General features: G+C 39.0%; 1 protein-coding gene across 1 annotated transcript; it reads left to right on the forward strand.

The window, feature by feature from the left end:
• Positions 1–20,004: 20,004 nt before the first annotated feature.
• LOC121865633 (SCAN domain-containing protein 3-like) lies at positions 20,005–20,849 on the forward strand. Its single transcript, XM_042365155.1, has 2 exons — positions 20,005–20,568; positions 20,676–20,849. The coding sequence occupies exons 1-2, from the start codon at positions 20,005–20,007 to the stop codon at positions 20,847–20,849; spliced, it is 738 nt and encodes a 245-aa protein (XP_042221089.1).
• The last annotated feature ends 2,685 nt before the right edge of the window (positions 20,850–23,534 follow it).

Consider the following 23,534-nt stretch of genomic DNA (forward strand, 5'->3'; position numbering starts at 1 on the left):
CCCCTGGCGATGTGTGACATAATTCAGGCTCTTGGGGTTCTCAACAAGGAGGAGGGGAAGGATGAGGAGGACGGGGCCATTTTGCTCAACGCTGTACGGAGCTGAGGCATTAAGAATCGAGACAAATGATGGTCACACAGGGAAGGGGAGGGGGAAGGGGAGGAGAAGGGGAAGGGGAGGGGGAAGGGGAAGCGAAGGGGGAGGTGAGGGGAAGGGGGAGGGGGAGGGTGGGTCTGCCTGCTCCTGTAAACAGAGTGGAGGGGACTGCGTGAGCCTTTAACTCGCCCAGGTGGCACTGATGAATGTTTGACAGATTAAAACAAGACTGACGTAATTTGTGCTGTTTATGTGTTACTAGTACCCAGGATGTGGTAGTGGAGTTGGTGTGGTTATGTTACCCAGGGTGTGGTAGTGGAGCTGGTGTGGTCTTGTAAACCAGGATGTGGTAGTGGAGCTGGTGTGGTTACGTTACCCAGGATGTGGTAGAGAATCTGATGTGGTTATGTTACCCAGTATGTGAACTACACCATGGGCTACAGTATCTAACACGTCCCTTGCTATAGCATGGTGACCTGATATAGAAATTACTTAACATCACAACCATCATATACCACAGGAAGCGATACAACGAGATTGTGTAATAATAATAATAATAACAACAAAAACAATAATAACAACAACAATAATAATAATAACAACAATAATAAGACTAATAACGACTAATTTAAGTGAGATATTAAAAGCGAACGAATAAACTACCTAAATATGTATGAATAATTGCAACTTAACACGGAAATAAATATAACAATCGTGTGGGCACAGTGTAGCGAGAGAGAGAGAGAGAGAGAGAGAGAGAGAGAGAGAGAGAGAGAGAGAGAGAGATCCACTTGAACCAGAGTGTGGTCGAGGGAATTTGTTGGTTACCTTAGGTGAGTTGAGGTGAGAATAGAATCTAGGTTAGGTTAGCTACTAAGTCAGGTTAGATTAAGTTTGATTAGATATGAGGTTAGTTTAGGTTAGCTAACCTAACCTAACCTACGAAGCTCATGGTATATTGGTCAAGGTATTTTGGTTAGGTTAGGTTAGGCTCAATGTCCAGGTGATTGAGAATTAGTTAAGTCAGGTGAAGTAAACACTATGATTTTCTCAGTTAGATACGACGCCTGGGGAGAATTTTGACGCAGAATTTGACGCTAAAATGATATATTACAATAACGTCAACATTGTATCGTATTTACATTAACTTCAATAATTATTAACGTAAAATCTTGAAAATCTTGATATAGTGTTTTTGTATTACAGTAACGCTCCTTCTGTATTCCATGTATTTGTATTGTATTTGTATTGTATTGTATTGTATTTAAATCACTAAGTCGTATATTTTCTCAATTGGTCGATGTATCCGATTTTGTTTTAGCGTGAGACTTGTTTACCTGTAAGTGTCTACCATTACTAACACGAGACAGTCACACGCTGATAAAACTCCAATATCGAATTTCTTTCTTTTTCAAATGTTTCGGTTAAATATAATCCGGACAGTGTTTCGGAATGTTCGTTGTATAAAGGACGTATTTCGTACTAAATTTCAGAAGACTAAACGCAAAAAGTACTAAAAAAATGAAAAATAAAAAGTAAAAAAATAAAAATAAATAGTAAAAAATAAAAGTAATAATAAATAATAGTAAAAACAAAGTAAATAGAAAAAAATCAACTAATATTAATGTATCATCGAATAGCTACGTCACTGTCACTCTTAAAAATGTTATGTTGTTGGAATAAAATCAGATTAAAATTTCATACGTCAATGCATGATTAATGGTAAGATATTCTTGCTGTTTATAGGTTTGTGTGATAGGATAAATATACACCACGAAGAGAAATACGTGGAGATAGACAGATAAGTGAATAGGTAGATAGCCATAGGTAAAGTGTGTGTGTGTGTGTGTGTGTGTGTGTGTATTATTTATGAGTTCGCACGTATGTTTGATGTTTTAATTGTGTGTACAAGACTGAGTAGTGATGGTAGGCGATTGTGTCAGTATCCACACACACATACACACAAACACACACACACACACACACACACACACACACACAGTGACCTAGCTACCTGCCCAACACTATACAAAGGTCTCATAACACAAGAGTCTCAAAGGCGGATGACTAACATATGGGTGAGTGTGTCTGGTGAGGGAGGTGAGGAAGAGGAAGGAGCTGGAGAGATGTAGAGGAGGAAAGGAGGGGTGGGTGGCTGGCTGGGTGGGTGGGGGTGAACAGTGTTTGGTTAGGGAGAGGGAGGGAGGGAGGCGAGGAGAGTAGAGAGGAGGCAGAGTCGTCAAGTGTTTGCTAAGGGATGGAGTGTCAGGTGAATTTTAACAAGAGGCCCAGGTGACATTTACACCTGGATGACCTCTCACACTTTAAAGCTGACCCGCTCCAACTCTTAAATTCTCTCTCTCTCTCTCCCTCTCTCCCTCTCTCTCCCTCTCTCCCTCTCTCCCTCTCTCTCCACTCTGAACTCTGTAACACTGACACAGGTAAACACTCGCACATACTGTTCATTAAGACCCACCTGGACAATTAAGGGTGAAAGGTCACTGAATGTTCATACTAAGAGACACCCAAACACATCGACGGAGACCTTTCCAACGATAATTACTTCCTGTTCCTCGTCTGTTATTTCAACAAAACCTAAAAATTTATTCCCAAACTCATTTTTTTCATCCCGTTTTGAAGTTTAAAAGTCGTTTCGTAATTGGCTCGTTTGTTTATATCATTAAATGAATGAAATTAATTAAGAGTCTCTCAAACAAATCTCGACAGGTAACTTCCGTGAATTGGTTAAATTAAGTTTTAACAGGTAAGAGTAAATACGACTGAACATATATATATACAATACACACGTTTACTTAATTATGATATGCATTAGTGGTGTTAAATATATCAAAATAAATGTGTGTGTGTGTGTGTGTGTGTGTGTGTGTGTGTGTGTGTGTGTGTGTGTGTGTGTGTGTGTGTGTACTGACACAATAGCCTACCATCACCACCCAGTCATGTGCACACAATTAAAACATCAAACATACATGCGAACTCATAAATAAAACAAACACACACACACACACACACACACACACACACACACACACACACATATACATACTCAGTGGTTGTGCTCCCATTGTGACCAAATCCTGTAATTCCTAAATAAAAATGTTATCACTTAAAAATAGATTCATTTGACTTACAATTTAGTCAAAGTTTGTGTTATTATTTTTATTTCCACTTTCTAAAAAAAATAATAAAAATCGACAAATATTTCATGAAAATCCTGGAAATTTTTTACCCTCTCCTCCCCCCCCTCCCCTCCTCCCCCTCCTCCCAAAAAAGTGTGGGGGGGGGTGGTCATTGGATGGCATCTTGATTGGTTTATGACTATTCGAGATGAGCCAATCAGCTTCTACGGTTTTCTGGCTGATTTACTTCCAATCAGTAGCATCAAAGATTCCTGTGATTGGTTAATGGCCATAAGCGTTACACCAATCAGGAACTTCGGGGATAATTTTTCCTCGGGATGGTCACCAAGGTTAAAAGAATTATGATGTCTTTATTATTTTCTGATTATTTTCATTTTTCTTTTATTTATATTTAATTTTTCTTATATTTTATTTCATTTTTATATTTTTTTACAACCTTTATATATATATATATCATGAGATGTTGAGTAAATTATTGAAGGGCGTCACTTGCACTCTGACCGCTGAGACATCTTCGGAAAATATTTACAACTGACCCCCAGCATCCTCACACACCTCCCACTCTGTCTGTCTGTCTGTCTCACACCACCTACCACCACCCCCCCTTCACCCCCCTCCTCCCCCCTCCCCTCAATAAATCACACCTTCCAGTTTCTTAATTATTTTTTATTTTTTTGTTTTGGGTTATAAGTTCCACACCATATAAAGCCGACTCCTCCTATTAGTGACTTTCAATGGGTGTAGTCATAGTATATCATGTTCAATGTTTGAGGTTCAGTGTTTGGAGTTCAGTATTTAAGGTTCAAGTGTTTGAGGTACAGTGTTTCAGGTTCAGTGTTTGGGGTTCAGTGTTTCAGGTTCATTTTGAGGTTCAGTGTTTAAGGTTCAGTGTTTGGGGTTCAGTGTTTCAGGTTCAGTGTTTGGGGTTCAGTGTTTGAGATACGGTGTTTGAGGTTCAGTGTTTCAGGTTGTGTTTCAGGTTCAGTATTTCAGGTTCAGTGTTTGAGGTTCAGTGTTTCAGGTTCAGTATTTCAGGTTCAGTGTTTCAGGTTCAGTATTTCAGGTTCAGTGTTTGAGGTTCAATGTGTGCTGAGTGAGCGTATATAGATGTGGTAATCTCTCAGTGGAATACTAATGCAATTTGAGATGTTATTTGTATGTTGTAGCTTAAGAGAGACAAGTAATGTACAGCCCCCTTCACTACTGCGTTTACAGGGAATCATCAGGTTTTGTGTAGTGTGGCAGCGCTGTGTTTGCTTACAGAAGGAATCCCGCAATAATAAACATACTATGGAATCAAAGTAAAACAATATTAAAACAAATATCTCAATGTAATGATTTGTCGAATGTTTATATGACGAGCCCCTGTAAACGTACTAGTGAAGGAGGGGGGCTGTACGTTCTTATATCCCCAGTTATGAGGAATATTGATGATATAAAGCTTTCAGGATTTGGGTCTTACGGCGATAGGTAGTGAAATGTGGCGACTAAATACCGTAGAGTTTTACAGAAATCTGCTAATTTCATAAATATTTGTTTTAGCTGACCATTATATCTTACAATTATTCTCTTCTTGTAACTTTCGATACTGAGTAAATAATTTATTTCAAAAGTGGTTTTTATACGTATTTATAATTTTATTTACATTTAACGAAAAAATATATAAAATCCTCGTTTTTTACATAGCTACTTCATTTAACATTAAATAATTGTCTCTTAAACTCCCGGTAGTGAGTGAACAACATTAAAAAAATAACTATTATCTGTGAGATATAAAACTGTATCTCACATCGTATTAGTTCCAGCACCTCACACATGATAAATTGTCGCCAGTCCCAATGAGCTCGAGTGCTACACCACCTCAGTATTACTTAACCATTAGTATTGGGGCCCCTTAGAGCTGGAGTCCTTGAGAAGTGTGACCCATTAGGTCTGGGCGTCTGGCGTAATAGCAGAGTTACCTTAAATGAGGTTGGGACTCATTTAGCCAATCAATTTATCGAACACACCTGTGCTCGTCAGTGGTAAGGTCACGGCTGCTTCATCACATTTCATAACAGGTATAAATAACGTGTGGGAAGGTGTAATCGACTCATGACCTGTTTTTAGTGTGGTGTTACATCACTAGTTGGGCTACGGTGGCTTAGTGGACAACAGCGCTCACTTCCTGTCCTAAAGATGGCTGGTTCGATTCTAGGGTAACGCCAACCCACTCAGCTGTATTAGTGTACCTCAGTTGACAGTTGGGGAAATGAAGGGGGTCGGGTGCAATGCTTGGCCTCGCTGCCTCCTTGCTTACCAAAGGCTTAGTATACAGTAAAGTGTGTTGTATCCACACTCTATCTAAGGAGCAGTCATGCCGGGGTACACGCTCTTCACATCACTAATTAAATGGATAAGATGGAGTGGTCGGAAAAAAAGTGGTATGGAAAGTGCTTGCGGGTCTCACTATAACACTGTGAGGCAATATGGCAGCTCATGAGAGAAAATTAAGTGCAATACAATTGTTCGTTATTACGTGACCACACATCCAGTGAGGCAATTTGGCAGACGCACCAGCTGGGGAGAAGGTGAGTGCCATTACATGAACCAACTGGAAGGGCGGCGCGAGAAGAGAGTCATCCAAGGTCTTAGATAACAGTATGAGTTTAGGGTTATTACTTCTCAACCAGCTGTAGTAGGTTATATACTGTACTGTAGGCTTAACGTGGGATTCGGTACAGTTGCCTGAAAGTTTCTGTACCCGCTGTGGTGACGTTTACCTGGACATGTGGCACCGTCGCAATACTAGAGTAAACTTATGATTGAATGCGTAATATAATCCTGTAACAATGGAGCTGATTGGTGGAAAAAATTCCTAAACGTAATTTCGTTCAGTAATAATGATAAATATATGTTGCAATATTAACTCTATATAGATAATATATACATAGATGAATATTATAAGGAAGAATACTAATACTAGTGATAGAGCTTTAACGATAAAAATTATACGAAGGAATTATGAAACACCAGGAAGCATCTTCACACCTGGACACTGGCGCTGCTATACACCTCCTTGGTAAATCACACAATGGTTCCAAGTGTTGAAACAAACTCTCAGGAGTCATAATATGTGGAGGCTGATTCATGCATTGTTTTTATTTCTCATTTGTCATTATTATGTTAAGTCTTCTTCTTTATCTCTGAAAAATATCATATCCTCGTGGGGGAACGGTGAAATAGAGACGTAAAGAGAATGTAACAAGTTAAGTCAGATGTGATTGTAATGTTATTTTTAACTATGTAATGTGTTATTGCCTTTGACAGTCATAAGATACGTTCTTCTAGTTACGAAATGTTTAACTTACGAGCTTAATGGAAGAAGTCAGTGTGGCAGGAACTTACTGCCTCCCTCACACACCTGTGGAAGGTCCTAATGACACCTTCTGCTGTACCTGTTTATTGTAACACACACACACACACACACACACACGTTTTTAAATTATTGATAAAATTTTATATACGTGTGAATTCTCTAATATTTATGCGAATTATTATGTTTTGTTAATCGCTAACAAAGTGAAATAGTCGAACGTGACCTCATATGCCAGTCATGACCCGGCCCAGGCATTAGTCTTCACACACTATTATTAATACAGTAAGAATAAAAACGTATTTAATGTTTTTCTCTGTCTAGACTGTGTACTGAGAACCTGCGTGATGTTCTAGTAAATAGCAGTAGGAGAATAATAGACAATACTACATCTTGTAACACCGCTAGCATTATTTACCCCGTGTGAAGTATGACGGACACTAACACGATCCTGTACTAGCGATAATAGTGTACGTTAAAACCAATAGGAATATTTATCCGTATTATGACTTATTGGTGAATCTTTCTTCCGAATTAAAACTGAAATATTAATGACACACAGACGACGATGGACCAGCATCTAAACCAGACTTATATTTGATCCAGATTTAATGTCATATTTCCAAATTAAAAAAATAATCCATTTACAAAATCCCCCGAAAAAATCTTGATTGACCTCACGATTTGGTACCAGTTTGTTGATTATATAATAACAAAAAAATTACAACTGGTCATAATTGTCACTGGGATAATTTACTGACACCATTACAATTAATATCGTATTTATTAGTTGGCATTTATATTATGTGAGTTATTGGTGTTTTACTGCCAACTGCCTCGTCCGTCAGTAATTATTGATAATGAAGAGTGACATTTGTGATTAGTGTGTTAAGAGAGTAGGAAATTTATCTGTTAAACTGTTTACGTGTTCCGGGAAGGTATATTATTATTATTATTATTATTTTTTTTTTTTTTACTTTTTTTTATTATTAGTAGTAAATCCATAACTATTAACCCTCTTTAGTGTGTGCCTGTGCGTGTATGTATGTATGTATGTATGTATGTATGTATGTATGTATGTATGTATGTATGTGTAAGTGTGTTTGTGCGCCTCATGGATACAGGCTGTGTTGGACGAGGCCTTTATCCAGGCTTGAGCGGATTAAACCTTTAGCGTTGAGAGCTGAAACATGGCGACGCCTAAACAGTGTGTTGGTCTCTTTCGGATATGCAGATGACTTGCCTAACTAGACCTCACCTGATTGGACAAGGGAATTACCTTTCTGGTATTTGAGAGAGAGAGAGAGAGAGAGAGAGAGAGAGAGAGAGAGACATTTCTACTTGTAGTAATAGAAGTCATGTGATTAAAACCTTTCTGTACCGCCATTAATTTATTCTAGTGTATTAACTATTAAATAATCTAAAACTCTATTATATTCCTTTAACTTTTATATTGAAATGTATATCTATAGCTATCCATCTATCCATCCACCTATCTATCTAATATTTATTACAGTATATATTATTTAACGTAAAAAAATAAAATACATATATATCTATCAATTATCTCTATTCTCCTTTCACTCTTATCTAGTACGAATAAAGAACTATGGGAAATTAAGATAAAATAGGGGAGGTAAGCCATAGAAGAGAATAAATGAATGTATGAAGTGGGAGGAAAATGCACTAAGACAACAGATAGAATCACCCACCCACACCCACACACACACCCCCACACCCACCCCACCCCACCCCACACCCACCCACCTCTTCATATCCACAATTTACATATTCAATTTACAAAGTGAACGTGAGGAGGGAAAATTGGGTGTCAAAAATGCCACAGTTAAAACTTTGTAAATCTTGTAAATTATCCTTTGAATTTCTGTGTTTTGTTTACAATGGGAATATTAATAAATGTAAATAATGTGGAAAATATTGTTTAGTATCTGATATTAGAATTGTTTTAAGCAGGTTTATGTTGTTTTAGGTAGGTATGTGTTGTTTTAAGCAGATATATGTTGTTTTAAGCAGGTATATGTTGTTTTAAGTAGGTAAATGTTGTTTTAAGTAAGTATATGTTGCTTTAAGTAGGTAAATGTTGTTTTAAGTAAGTACATGTTGTTTTAAGTAGGTATATGTTGTTTTAAGCAGGTAAATGTTGTTTTAACCAGATATTACAATTGTTTTAAGCAGATAATACAGTTGTTTCCTAATCAAATGGGACAATTGTTTTTTTACGCGTATTATGGCCACTTACAGGCAGATATAACACTTGTTTTGCAGCGGATGTCACAAAATAAAGTTGACTTACCTTTTATAGAACATCAATCCCCGAAAATTAGTGTTTTTACTTTTCTTACTTTTGATAAATTTATTGTTGTTTTCTCTTGCAGTAAAATGTTACGAAAATCACAACAAAACCATTTGGATAATTAGTCTCAATTTTCGATAATTATACAGAATTATATGTTTTACTGAAGGAAAAATTGTGATATTCACCGTATATGATGGGTGTGTGTGTGTGTGTGTGTGTGTGTGTGTGTGTGTGTGTGTGTGTGTGTACAACAGGTACCAACACGCACCTTAAACACACAGAGCTAGTCACTCATTATCACCTCCCTCTCCTCCCCCCTCCTTACCTCTCTCTCTCCTTCCTTTCCTCCTCCTCTCCCTCCCTCCCTCCCAACTTCCCCCCCCCCTCCCCCCTCCCTCTCACCTTCCATCCCAATAAGAAAGACATGAATTATAGAAGTAGAAACTAAGATTATTGTTGTCATTAATCAAACACCTGACTGATGAAACACCTGAACACATCCCAACAAAAGTACCACAACAGCATATCTTTTCCCTACAGCCTGAAGATGTTACCATACAGCCGAGAAAATCGTCTTGTCACTTGAATAAAATTAACATAACTCTAATTTTTTTTTAGATTCTTGGATGGTTAAGATAAACGATGTAGCGTGTAAATGGGATATGTGTGTGTGTGTGTGTATATCTGCCTCTCGCTTTGTCGGTAATAAAAATGAAGAGTTTCTTATTCATATTTCCTAACATTAGAAGCAGTGGTAATGTTTAACAATACTACTATCTTTAATTTGCTTTCTGGTAATATTATTATAGTAAATAATTATATATATAAGTACACTCTCAACCAAGGCTTCTCCAACACCTGGGCACGATGAATGATCAGAGTGAAGGTTGTCATCTGGGAAGGGTTTCAGATTCTTCACTCGGGGTGTTTGGTGAGAGTGTACATAAAGAATGCATTTCCTGTTAAGCCTGCAAACAACAAGCTATACGTTGTCACTGGAGTGTTATATAACGCGTTACTATGAGGTTACATCATGTCACAGAGGCTGGCAGGATCGCACCGTAGCCTCCAGCGTATTAATATTCTTTACGTTTTCTCATCAGAATAGTTTATGACGTCAACATTAGCATATTCTAACACGGGTACAGTACTTTACACTGATATTAAAAGCTTGTTCTGATTCTAGGAAATGTGAATGGGCATAATTCCTTAAATCTACAGTGTGTATGTGTGTGTGTGTGTGTGTGTGTATCCAGCCACTTGGACACACACACACACACACACACACACACACACACACACACACATTAATTACCAACACTGACAACAATGGTTCTGTGTGTTGTAATTATGGCAGGCAGACCAACACTCACTCGTTCACTATTGTATTTACACGACACCCAAGAGGATATTTATGATGGCAGTTATCGTAAGTGAAGCTTCAAAATGTTGGTAGTTTTTGGCAATTTGATAATTTTCTTAATTGTAATTGGCGTAAAAAATAATAATTGATAATATTTCTGAGTATGGATAATTGATGAAACAGTTTGAAGTTGGCAAATATAATTTTTCTCTATAATGGAATTCTCTTAACCGAACCTCACCGATAACCGAACTTTTCTCTCGGAGTTCGGTATCGCTGGTTTGAAAGTTCATTTAACTGCCGTCATGGAACAAAAAAAAAAAAAAAACTACGTCTGGATTGCATACCAGAGCGGAAAATTTCGGAGTGTTGTTCAAAAGTTTGGTTCCCGACGACCGAATTCTGTCTTGATTATTCGGTCAGCTGTCGAGCGGGTAACCGGAGAAAACGCCCTCCCCTCCCCTCCCCTTCCTTCCCTTCCCCTCCCTCCCCTCCCCTCCCCTTCCCTTCCCTCCCCTCCCCCCCTTCCCTCCTTCCCTTCCCTTCCCTTCCCTTCCCTTCCCCTCCCCTTCCCTTCCTTCCTTCCCTTCCCCTTCCTTCCCCTCCCCTCCCTCCCTTCCCTCCCTCCCCCCTCCCTCCCTCCCTCCTCCTCCCTCCCCTCCCATCCCCTCCCCTCCCCTCAGCCATGGGGATATTTCTCGCCTCAAAGTTTTTAATTTTGATTTGTTCTCTTATATTCACGTAAATATATCTCATTTAATTTTAAGTATGACATTAGGTTATCATTTGGGCTGTAATAAATATATGAGAAATCTATTATGCATAAGTTTGGTAATATTGCCTTCCTATAACACTCTCAAGGGGTCATGTGACATTTACGGACTCTGATTGGTTCATTTCGTCTCGTGTAGGGCTGTTGTGATTTGTTATTTACGTCTCGTGTACGGTTGCTGTGATTGGTTCTTTGTCTCATGTAGGGCTGCTGTGATTGGTTCTTTGTCTCATGTAGGGCTGCTGTGATTGGTTCTTTGTCTCATGTAGGGCTGCTGTGATTGGTTCTTTGTCTCGTGTAGGGCTGCTGTGATTGGTTCTTTGTCTCGTGTAGGGCTGCTGTGATTGGTTCTTTGTCTCGTGTAGGGCCACTGTGATTGGTTTTTTGCCTCGTGAAGGGCAGCTGCGATTGGTCCTTTACGTCTCTTGTAGGGTTGCTGTGATTGGTTCTTTGTCTCGTGTAGGGCCACTGTGATTGGTTTTTTGCCTCGTGAAGGGCAGCTGCGATTGGTCCTTTACGTCTCTTGTAGGGCTGCTGTGATTGGTCCTTTACGTCTCTTGTAGGGCTGCTGTGATTGGTTCTTTGTCTCATGCAGGGCTGCTGTGATTGGTTCTTTGTCTCGTGTAGGGCTGCTGTGACTGGTTCATTGTCTCGCGTAGAGCTGCTGTGATTGGCTCCTTACGTCTCGTGAAGGTGAAGGGGGGGGGAGTCATGGTGCTTTAATATTTATCAATATCAGAGGCCAAAACCCACTCAAGAGATGGTGTTAAAAAATATGTCTCAATTTCTCATCTTCCTCCTGTTGGTCTTGAGAACCATGGGGAATATATATTGATGCAGTATAATATCAATAAGAGTCACCAAGAACTATTTATTTCGTTATATTAACCTATACATGAAAAAAAATCCCTCAATTGCATATAATATCCAGCAGTCAAGTCAGGAAAGGTAAGCATCGTGTTTAATTAAATACAGGTAAATAGATTTCCATATTATATTCAGCAAAAAAAGATCGGATTCCTCATAATATATTACTAACAGCATCGGGTTAATACTGCTAATACTTTCTAGTAATTTAACCTGATATATTATGCCTTGCTTTTATTGAGTATTATTGACATGGTAATCATTATGCACTGTACCAGTTCTGCTGTAACTTACGCTCAACGATGTAATGTGCGTGATTTATTCTCTGCATTCGTGGATATTTCTTGATATATTTGTTTGCTAGAATCTATACACTCAAGGTTATTTAGTTCAGATAGAAAATCGAGGTATATGCACACACACACACACACACACACACGCGCGCGCTCTTACTTAATTTCGGAACTTTAAAAGAGAAGTTAGTTCGTTTATTCAATTTATTTTTTTATGAACCTTTCGTCTACTACCGTCGCCACTATCTTCTTTACATATTAGTGAATTTCCTCTCTGTGTGTGTTTCCTTAATAGACTGATAAACGGTAACTAGTGCATTATTTCTATTTCACTAAATAATGGAAACAAAATTAAATACCTTAGACCCTACTCACTTAACGATATAAACAAAAGCAAAATGTTAGACCCTTACTCACTTAACGATATAGACAAAAGCAAAACGTTAGACCCTTACTCACTTAACGATATAAACAACAGCAAAACGTTAGACCCTTCTCACTTAACGATATAAACAAAAGCAAAACGTTAGACCCTTACTCACTTAACGATATAAACAAAAGCAAAACGTTAGACCCTACTCACTTAACGATATAAACAAAAGCAAAACGTTTGACTCTTACTCACTTAACGATATAAACAAAAGCAAAACGTTAGACCCTTACTCACTTAACGATATAAACAAAAGCAAAACGTTAGACCCTTACTCACTTAACGATATAAACAAAATCAAAACGTTAGACCCTTACTCACTTAACGATATAAACAAAATCAAAACGTTAGACCCTTACTCACTTAACGATATAAACAAAATTAAAATGTTAGACCCTACTCACTTAACGATATAAACAAAAGCAAAACGTTTGACTCTTACTCACTTAACGATATAAACAAAATCAAAACGTTAGACCCTTACTCACTTAACGATATAAACAAAATCAAAACGTTAGACCCTTACTCACTTAACGATATAATACAGATTAAAGCAATACTCTTATCATAAAACACCACAGGAATCACTTCAAACACAAACAGTAAGAGTCTGGGGTAAAAACTGAAGCCTCCAGCACCACGTTAGTCCTACCCAGCACAAGGATAGAGCGTAACATGCAACATCGACACTCAGCAATCCTATAATCGACTGAGGGGAAATCAATGAGGTGTATTGGAGTACTTTGGTGTAGGGTGTAGTGGTGTGGGTTTTGGTGTGGGTGTGTGTGTGTGGTGGTGAGGGTTTTGGTGTGGGTGTGTGTGTGTGGTGGTGTGGGTTTGGGGTGATGGTGGATATGGGTGGTTAGGTGATAAAGATTGTGTGAGGGGGTGATAGGTGTCTGGATGTGGTGATAGTTTGTAGTAGTGATGGTGGTAGGTGTTGGAGGCTGGGTGTGGTGATGGTGGTAATAGTAGTGGATGATAGTGATGATGGTAGTGGTAGTAGTGGATAATAGTGATGGTGATGGTGGAAGTGGTGGATAACAGTGATGGTGGTAGTGGTGGTGAAAGGGAAGTGTGGCAGCACGGGATGGCAGGGTTGTAAATATCAGGGATTTGTGGTTATGGGTTGTGGCTCTCGTCTGTGTCCGTGTTGTATATGGATGTTGTGGATGTCAATATTATATGTGTGGATGTTATATATGTGGATATTATGTGAGTGTATGATGTTATATATGGAAATGTGTGTGTGTGTGTGTGCGCGTGCGCGTGCGTGCGTGCGTGCGTGCGTGTGTGCGTGTGTGTGTGTGTGTTGTGTGTGTGTGTGTGTGTGTGTGTGTGTGTGTGTGTGTGTGTGTGTGTGTGTGTGTGTGTGTGTGTGTGTGTGTGTGTGTGTGTGTGTGTGTGTGTGTGTGTGTGTGTGTGTGTGTGTGTGTGTGTGTGTGTGTGTGTGTGTGTGTGTGTGTGTGTGTGTGTGTGTGTGTGTGTGTGTGTGTGTGTGTGTGTGTGTGTGTGTGTGTGTTATTGTTACTATAAAACTCAAGACATAAATAATGGTTAGGTTAGGTTAGGTTACTTAAAAAAAATAGCGACAATAAGTATTCAGTATTTATTATTTTTGTTTTACTTGTAGTGTAGTTAAAGTCCCCACTTCAAAGATAGAGTGACCGCAATCCGTAGAATTAGGGGTGAAAATCAGAAGATATGATCACAACACAGTCATTGGCGTCCCGTTAACCAATGGGCGAAGGAGGGAATCAACTCTCTTGTTTTGGTCACTGCCAGGCACACCACACTCCCAGGGTTATGGGGGATTTAGTGTTTTCTTTTGTTTTATGGATTTATAGGTTGTGTCAGCAGCCTGCATGGCACACGTGAGCCAAGAGTTACATAACAAGTTTGTCCGATTTTCTGTGGGTCCTCGTACTACCCTACCCTACCCTACCCTACCCTACCCTACCCTACCCTACCCATTAGAATCGCAGCCCGTGAATTCTGGGGTCCATCAGGAATGCCTCCACTCCTACTGTCGGTAATAGTATAGATGAGGTGATTCTTGTTAGTGATGGTTTGTTTTCTTCGGGATCTTTACTAGAAATGTTTTTGTTTGTTTTTCGGGGCAGAGATACGCGGCGATATAAGAGAAAAACGATTCTGAATTTACTTACGAAACGTCACTTTGGTAAATTGACCCCCCCCCCAAAAAAAAAATTGCAGAATATATATATATTTTTTTATCGTGATTAACTTCTTGGTGATATATGCTGAAATTTGGCGGCACTTACTAAAGACAAATATTATTCTGTAATAGATTTTCTCTATATGTGGAAATCCTAAGGCGCATAAGTCACTATCTACGTGCCGTTTCCTAAGTAGTCAACGCGAATATTTAGGTCAGCTTACACTGGGACCCATATGGCTAGTCACTTTACCTGTAATCATTAGTATCAAGGTGTTGGGTCTTTGTGGGTCCTCGTGGGTCCTCGTGGGTCTTCGTGGGTCCTTAGCTCATGAGACACCTGCTGTGTTGACCTATTACAGTTCACTAATGTCATCGTTCTGCTTGATGACAGTGACGCTCGAGGCTCACAGGTGTAATTTGTGGTGATTTACCTCCATAATGTATTTCCGTCAGGTAAACAGACTGTGTGAAAAGGGTAATAAACCGTTTTGTGATCATCAAATTTCAGGTTTATTAGAAACGACAATAATTTAACGAATATCATTATATATCATTGTCTATTATCTATATTGGAATTTTACACCTGTCATATTTGGTGGATTGTATCATACAGTATTTATTAGTAGTAATTGACTTATAAAAGAAAGATTGAATATTATAATGTTTCGATATCACTCATTTGTCTAACTCCTATTATTTATGCGAACAACTGCTCTGTGTTTAGTCAAGACAGCCAGACTTCAGTAACTTGTATACGAGAAATAAAGGCGATTGTTGACAAGACACACTACAGCTGTCAGGGCTATTTAAATACAGTGATGGCAGGTAACTGTTATGTAACATATTCACCATTGCATGAGAACTACACATCTGTAAAGTCACACAAGTGCTCGAGTGTTGTTACCTGGCACATGGGAGGGTTCATATGTGCTATCACTTCCCTCTCACGATGCTAACACATATTCTCGTGTTGACAGTGTTGTTGTGTTGCATGACTGAAGTGTGTTGAGTCTGAGAGCTGTATTACTCCCACATAAATACGTGTTATAAGGTGGAATTGAATGATATTTTATTCATATGTAACACCTCATCTCTCATGCCTCCAAGAAGTGATGATTATATTCTGAACTATTTTATATTTTTCTCCGAGTTTTATAAAAAAAAATCAAATTTTTGTTATTTTTCTGAGTCAATTTATAACCTATCAAGATTAACTATTATCTTCTGTTAACATTGTATCACAGGCTCATCGTAGTAATTATAATCCCTGGTTGACCTCCTTTTAAAACTCATCAAATACTGACAGTGAAGAATACCTCAGCTTTCGTGTTAATAAATCCTCTTGTAGTTTACGGTAGAAAAAAAAAACTCAACGCTATTATGATGAATAAGTAAATCCTGGAGGTCAGTAAACAGCGGCCCAGTTCTTTTTTTTCTCAGGAGAGAGTAATAGCCAGCAGGGTGAGGCCACGTTTGCTGTGCGTGCTTTAATCCACTTTTCAGAATTTTGCTGTAAAATTCATCCATCCGGTTGTGTAGCGTCGAGTCACGAGTTTAGAGACAGGTGGCTAAGGGGGTAGGGGAGGAGGCGGAGGGGGGGGCATGGCTGAGGGGGAGGAAGAGGGGGATCGGTCGAGGGGGGATGGCTGAGGGGTGAGGGGGGAGGGGAGGGGAGTCGAGTGGCTGATGTACAAGGCAGATATTGCACGTTACTACCCCCCCATCCCCCCTCCCCCTTCCAGTGACACCAGAAGGGGGAATTTAGTTTACCCTTCAAGGACGCAATAGAACGTTAAATGTTACCTATAATTTACTCTGTGTGACGCCATCGGGGATTTGATTTATTCTTTAGCGACTTTACGAAGGACAATTTTGTTTACGTCGATACGATGAATACTAAATTACCCCAGTGACGTCATTGAGAGTAGACGATGACATCATTGAAGTGAAGGCATTGTGAAAATATTACCCTCTTGACGTCCAGATTTCGTCAATGAAGTCGATGTTTATAAGTGATTGATTTTTATTAGAATGATGTCACTGATTTCTTTCTTTCTATGACAGACAGACAGACAGACAGACAGACAGGTCATTGTTCAGTGAAAACCGCCATGGATAGATAGATAGATAGATAGATAGATAGATAGATCATTGTTTAGTGAGAACCGCCAAACAAAACATTAACATAGATCCAGTGTGTTTATGACCATACAGAGACACATTAAACCTAACCTAACCTAACCTAACCTAACCTAACCTAACCTAACCTAACCTAACTTAACCTAATCTAACCTAACTTGAGGATATTAAAAGTGTATGTGTGTGTTTGTCTCTTTTTTGGAGGCTGAGGATGTTTATTTATTTATTTATTTATTTATTTATTTATTTATTTACTTATTTATTTATTTGTTTATTTGTTTGTGTATTTATTTATTCTATTTATTTATATATTTATTTATTTATTTATTATTTATTCATTTATTTGTTTATGTATTTATTTGTTTATTTGTTTTTATTTATTTATTTGATATTCTATGTATTTATTTATTTATTTATTTATTTTTTTATATTTTTTTTTTTATTTATGAGTGGGGATTTATTTTGTAATTATTGGTAATAATAATATAAACAGCTGTGCCACTCGCCTGTACGGGTAATAAAGTGATGACATGATAAATTCAATTGAGATTAACATTTTAAAGTGACAGGAATTGATGTACTGTACTGTGCTGACACGTGTTGTAATTTGGAAAGTTTGTCTTGAATGTTTAGTCATCTTAACATATTTGTAATTAAGTGAGAGTGTTTTTTCCTTACTTTACAACAATGTTATTCAAATGTTAGAAGGTGTTAGAGTATATTTTAGTACTGTACTGAAAACAAACACTGCATGTTCCTCAAATATTACCATAATTTTGTGTTAATTTCTTTTTATTTTTCTTATAGGTACGGGTTGTCTATAAGTGCATCTTAACGTAAGTAGTACAGTAGTTAATATTTAATATAACATGTACAGTATTACGACAAATGTGTATTTAATATAGTTACCAACATATTGAAGTCAAGTTCGTTTTCTCTAAAGAAGTAATGGGACGCGTTTTCTCTGGAGGTAAGAGCGTAAACTCTTTCAGTATCGCTTCGTCCATCGCTGCCAATACCCCCATACAGTGTAAAGGGGGGCAGGTCCTGGAGATCCGGACCCCCATTTTCATGAGAAATTCCAATATTTTTTCTTTAATGCAATATTGTACTCAGGCCTTTTTGTATAGTAAAAATTAATTACTATTGATCTCAGAATATCTTCTAATATCAAGTGGACATGGCTTCAAAATGACGGTGATATTGGTCAGATTAAAACAAAATATGGGGAGGGGGGTGGCTTACAGCGCCCCCAAAACCCCTTGCTGGGTAGGCTCGCTATGTTGGCCATGTTCCCCCACCCACAATTTCTTGGACCCCCGCCCCCCCCCACCATCCCCCATTTGATATACCTGGATCCGCCCCTGGATTGTGGGGTATAAACTAGCATTACTGTCTATTAGTACCTGTTATTATACTAGCCAAAGTGATGTAGTACCAAAGATATACGAGTTGGTTAAAAATGCACCGTAGGAAGGCATCTGGAGTACTGCAGATCGTCGAGTCTCTACGAAGTTTACACTTTTTTTTTTTTTACTTTTTTTTTAATATGTAATTGCTTTGACTATTTTTTTATCCATTAAGTCATTTTTACCTCATCTACCTAACTGACTTAATGAGTTGGCGGCTGCATCTACCTAACCTAACCTAATCTAACCTAACCTAACCTAACCTAACCTAACCTATACTGCACTGTCATCGAAACAACACCCACGAAAGATTGTCTGAACTCTTAATAAATCGGATGAATGTGGCATTGGAACTCTTGAGCAAGACGAACATTGGATGGTCTTCTCTTCTTCTTCCTCCTCCTCCTCCTCTTCTTCTTCGTCTTCCTCTTCTTGTTCCTCTTCCTCTTCCTCTTCTTGTTCCTCCTCCTCCTCTACCTCCTCGCCCTATTCTTGTTACTCCTTCTCCCCCTCGTTCTCTTCTTTCTCCTCCTCCTCCTCCTCTAACTCCTCTTCTACTTCCTTCTCCTCCTCTTCCTCTTCCTCCTCTCCTTTTCTGTGAAGTTCGTCCTTAAAGTCTTTGTCTTCTTTTCTTTGGTGTTCCTTTGTTCTTCATTCTTTTGAATCTCGATTATTTTTATATTGAGATGATAAGAAAACAAAAAATTTTCTTCATGCTATCAGGGTGTGTGTGTTTGTGTGTGTGTGTGTGTGTGTGTGTGTGTGTGTGTGTGTGTGTGTGTGTGTGTGTGTGTGTGTGTGTGACACTTTGAAACAAGAGAATGTTAATATTGATAACTACTACTACAAATAATAACAATAACAGCAAAAATAGCAACACAAATTACAGAAATAACCAAAGAATAACTCTGTCTCTTCAGCCATCAGAATAAATTATAAACTCCATAGCACTAAACTTGTTCTTAGAAAGGTCAGGGAACATTTACCACCGAGAGACTGGTTCTGTTTACGCTCCTTCTACTCCTGCCGTAGGTCAAGAGCTGACGACATTTACCTCGATCATGCCTACTACGTGTTAAGTCTCATGGAATAACACGTATGATCGTATGAGGTTGAAGGAGACGAGAGATTATATCACTAGATTACGGTGGTTCTCAACCTGGGGGCCATGGTCCCCAAGGGAGCCACGGCAAGAATTTAGGGGCGCCACGGCGAGCTGTTATAAATTGTACGTTTCCAAATAATGTTGGGAATCTAAATTAAACAAAACTTTTGTTAATTATTTTGACTTGGCAGAAGAGAATTTTCATTATTTTTTTGTCATTTTGTTTAATTATCTCCAACTGGTATGTTTGCAATACAGCTGGATGAGTCACCGGACGTGAGTTCTTGTACACAGCTACTCGTGTTTGTTAGGTATGTTTTCTTGTGTGACATCAAGGAGGAATATCTGTTCTGTACACAGCTTGAGACCACCACAACAGCTGTAGATATGATGGAAAAGCTGTCTTCTTTCTTCACAGCTTACAGGATCAACTGGGAAAATTGTTGTGGAGTCTGTACGGATGGAGCTCCGGCGATGCTGGGATCAAAATCGGGGTTCCAGAAGCGTGTCAAGGAAGTATGATCCATCGTTTTGCACTGGCGTCGAAAACCATCCGTGATGAACTTTGCAAGATCCTGGAGGTAGTGGTCAAATGTGTCAACTTTGTGAAAACTGTAGATCTGAACTCTCGCTTTTTCCAGAACTTTTGTAGAGACATGGATTCAGAGCATGATGCCCTCCTCTTTTACTCCAAAGTGTGCTGGCTTTCCAAGGGTAATGTTGTGAATCGAGTGTTTGAACTTCGGGGAGAGCTTAAGTTGTTCCTGGAAGTGCAAGGGAAAGATGATCAATTAAGTCACTTCAATGAGGTGTTGTGGGAGCCACGTCTTGCATATTTAGCAGATATATTTGAGCAGCTAAACAGGTTGAATCTCAAGCTGCAGGGCAAGGAGAGAAATGTGTTTTACCTCATGGATTGTCTTCGTGCATTTCTTGCCAAGCTCCAGAATTGGCAAAGGAAAGTCAATACAGGAAATGTTGCCATGTTTGAGAATCTTTCAACTGTTCTTGATGAGACTGAAGATCATCTGCTTGACCCATCACTCAAAACTGAAATCACTCAGCACCTGAAATCCTTGGAAGTGAGCTCAAAAAGTATTTCCCATAATTCGAGGAGGAAGATGGAAAATTGGTGAGGAATCCCTTCTCTGGCACTATTGATATTGATACCATTCCCAATAATGTTCAGGACGAATTTCTTGATCTCAAGAATGATTCTGCTGCCAAAGACCTCTATGAAGAAAGATCTCTGACTGTATTCTGGTGCTCAATGTATCAGTTAGCGAGATTGCACTTCGCGTCCTTTTGCCTTTTTCAACTACCTATTTATGCGAATCTGGTTTCTCCACCCTTCTACATATAAAGAGTAAAAGCCGGAACCAACTGGATGTGGACCCGGACATGAGATGTGCATTGTCAGTGACACAACCTCGGATCAGTCACCTGACTGAAAGGAAACAATGTCAGCCTTCCCATTGAGCTGTGACAAAATATGCAGAGGCTTGTCTAGTAGTCACTCTAGTCTAGTGACGTCAGTTATGTAAATCATGTAAGTCTATATAAGATAATGATGATTGTAAACCTTGAAATAAAATAAGGGTGTTCTCTTCAACTGCATTATTTGTGGGGGGGAGAAAAATGAAGGAGTCCACGAGGATGTTGAAAATTCCTCAAGGGGGGGATGGAGTGAAAAAGGTCGAGAACCACTGCACTAGAATAATCAAATACAAGTTATGTTACAGGTTACAGTATATTACCCCGAGACTCTTACAAAATTAATAATGATGAATACTGATCCCCTAATAATAATAATAATAATAATAATAATAATAATAATAATAATTTTGATAATAATTTCAATATCAATAATATACGCATTACAAGGGTGTATATATGTATATGAAAATAATAAATCAAACAGAAAAGTCCAGACGATAATGAATGGTTAGAATCTATAGTTAGTTGTGAGAGAGACGTGATTGTAAGGCACTATCGTGGACTAAAGTTCGGTCCCTGTGGTAGAACTGAGACACAGGAATGAGTCTCCGAACTGACTTACCCTGACTGTGTGCGGGTGTGCTGTTTTGTCTCATTTGGGGTCGATACTGCTTCAGTTTTGGAGGGAGCGAACTTTTGTCCACGATAGTACCTGTGTAATATAGTGACTGGTTAAATGGGCCTATGTCTGAAGTCCCTATTCCAAATTCACTCCAACCTAGCTTAATTATTAGGTTCTAAGTCTCATTCCAAGTAGGTCCCAATACTAATCGACCACAAGTAGGCCCCAATCTTAATCTACTCCAATCTTAATAGGCTCCAATCCTAATAGTTATGTAATGTTACTCTTAAACCAAATAGGATTATAACTCTTGGGAACAACTGCCCAGCTGACGTATAGTAACAAAACTCACAGTGGCTCAGACACCGTACATCACCAACAGGAAATATGTCCCAAAGATTCACGTCGAAAAATAAATCCAGCGGGAGGAATTTAAAATGCATCGGGACGGAGTAAAAATATTAACGTTTAAGTTTGTCACGCAGTAAATTTCAGATAGGAATTTATGGGTGTGTGTGTGTGCTTGGGGAGGGGGGTTACCGCTTGCCATAGGTGGACGGTGGTATGAATGTAATGTTATGTATGTATGTATGTATGTATGTATGTATGTGCTGATCACCTAACCACATAAGAAAAGAAAACACGAAGTTCCCAAGCGCTATCGTGTAATTCACATCTTGGGGGGGGGAGGGGGTGAGTGGTTACGGTGAAGGAGACAAACTTACCACTAAAATATATTATATGGAACGTTATTTATCCCCCCTACCCACACACACACACACACTTAGAGGTCAAAGTCACAACTATAAAAAAAAAAACTCACCTATCATGTATTCTCACCTCGCTCGAGTGCAGTGTAGCTTAAACAATGTTGCGTCAGCTTCGTGATTGTGTCTCTCAGTATCATTAACTTGACACTGTTTTATCCTGTGCTTTATTATTTCCTCGTTATTCCCATTTGAAGACAGAATAATGTATCATTCTACTGCCTTGGGCTCACGAGTCTGAATCTCTCGGGGGAGGGATGTGGTTCAGAGGGTAAATCGAATTGACTTGAGTAGGTGGGTGACTTTATTCGACGATAAAACACAGTAAAGGAAGAAACGAGGGTAATTTTGTGTACTATTTTTTGAGTAACCAGACTGTGTGAAGGTATTGTACTGACATTAGTATTGATGCGTTATATTCGAGGACTGAAACACCTACTTGATGACTTTTATAGATTCATCTGGATTTATCTTCGTTGTTCTTCTACCGAGTCAATGCTCCGTGGTCCAAAACTGTGATACTGTGTTAACCAGGAACATACAAGAGCAAAGTTTGTACCGTGTTACTTGGATACGACACTTGAGAATGATATCAAACATAGAATAATTGAACCTTCATGTGAGATTGATTTTAGTTCTGTGGGTTTGGGCTTGTGAATGATTTGGGTAAGAAGGTGAGTGGATGTACATGTGGTTTTATGAGGAGTAGGGGACGTTGTGATAGTAGTGTGTAGTCTTTAGTAGTCTGCCTTGGTCTCAGTGGTTTTTATCACGTGCTGAACATCTTATCGTAAGCCAACTACAATTCTGGTGGTTGTGAGTCAGTTTTTTGGGTGTCGGAGGTCGAATATCGGGTGTCGGAGGTCGAATATCGGGTGTCGGACGTCGAGTATCGGGTGTCGTAGGTCGAATATTGGATGTCGGACGTCGAGTATCGGGTGTCGTAGGTCGAGTATAGGGTGTCGGAGGTCGTGTATCGGAGGTCGAGTATTGGGTGTCAAAGGTGGTTCAGAAACACAAAACCTTGGATGTTTTACTTGAGCATGACTTTACTGGTAATGGTCGCCAGGTCCCAGAATGCTGCAACATTCTGTTCTATATCAGAGTTTAAATCATTTTCCTGGTAGTTTCCCCTCTCTACTCCCAGCCTTCCCTTCTCTACACCCCTTCACGAAAACCAAAAAAAGAAAAAAAGTAGTTGCGTGCAAAGTCAACACACAGT

Source organism: Homarus americanus, unplaced genomic scaffold, assembly GCF_018991925.1.
Source record: "Homarus americanus isolate GMGI-L3 unplaced genomic scaffold, GMGI_Hamer_2.0 scaffold60044, whole genome shotgun sequence".
Classification (NCBI taxonomy): domain Eukaryota; kingdom Metazoa; phylum Arthropoda; class Malacostraca; order Decapoda; family Nephropidae; genus Homarus; species Homarus americanus.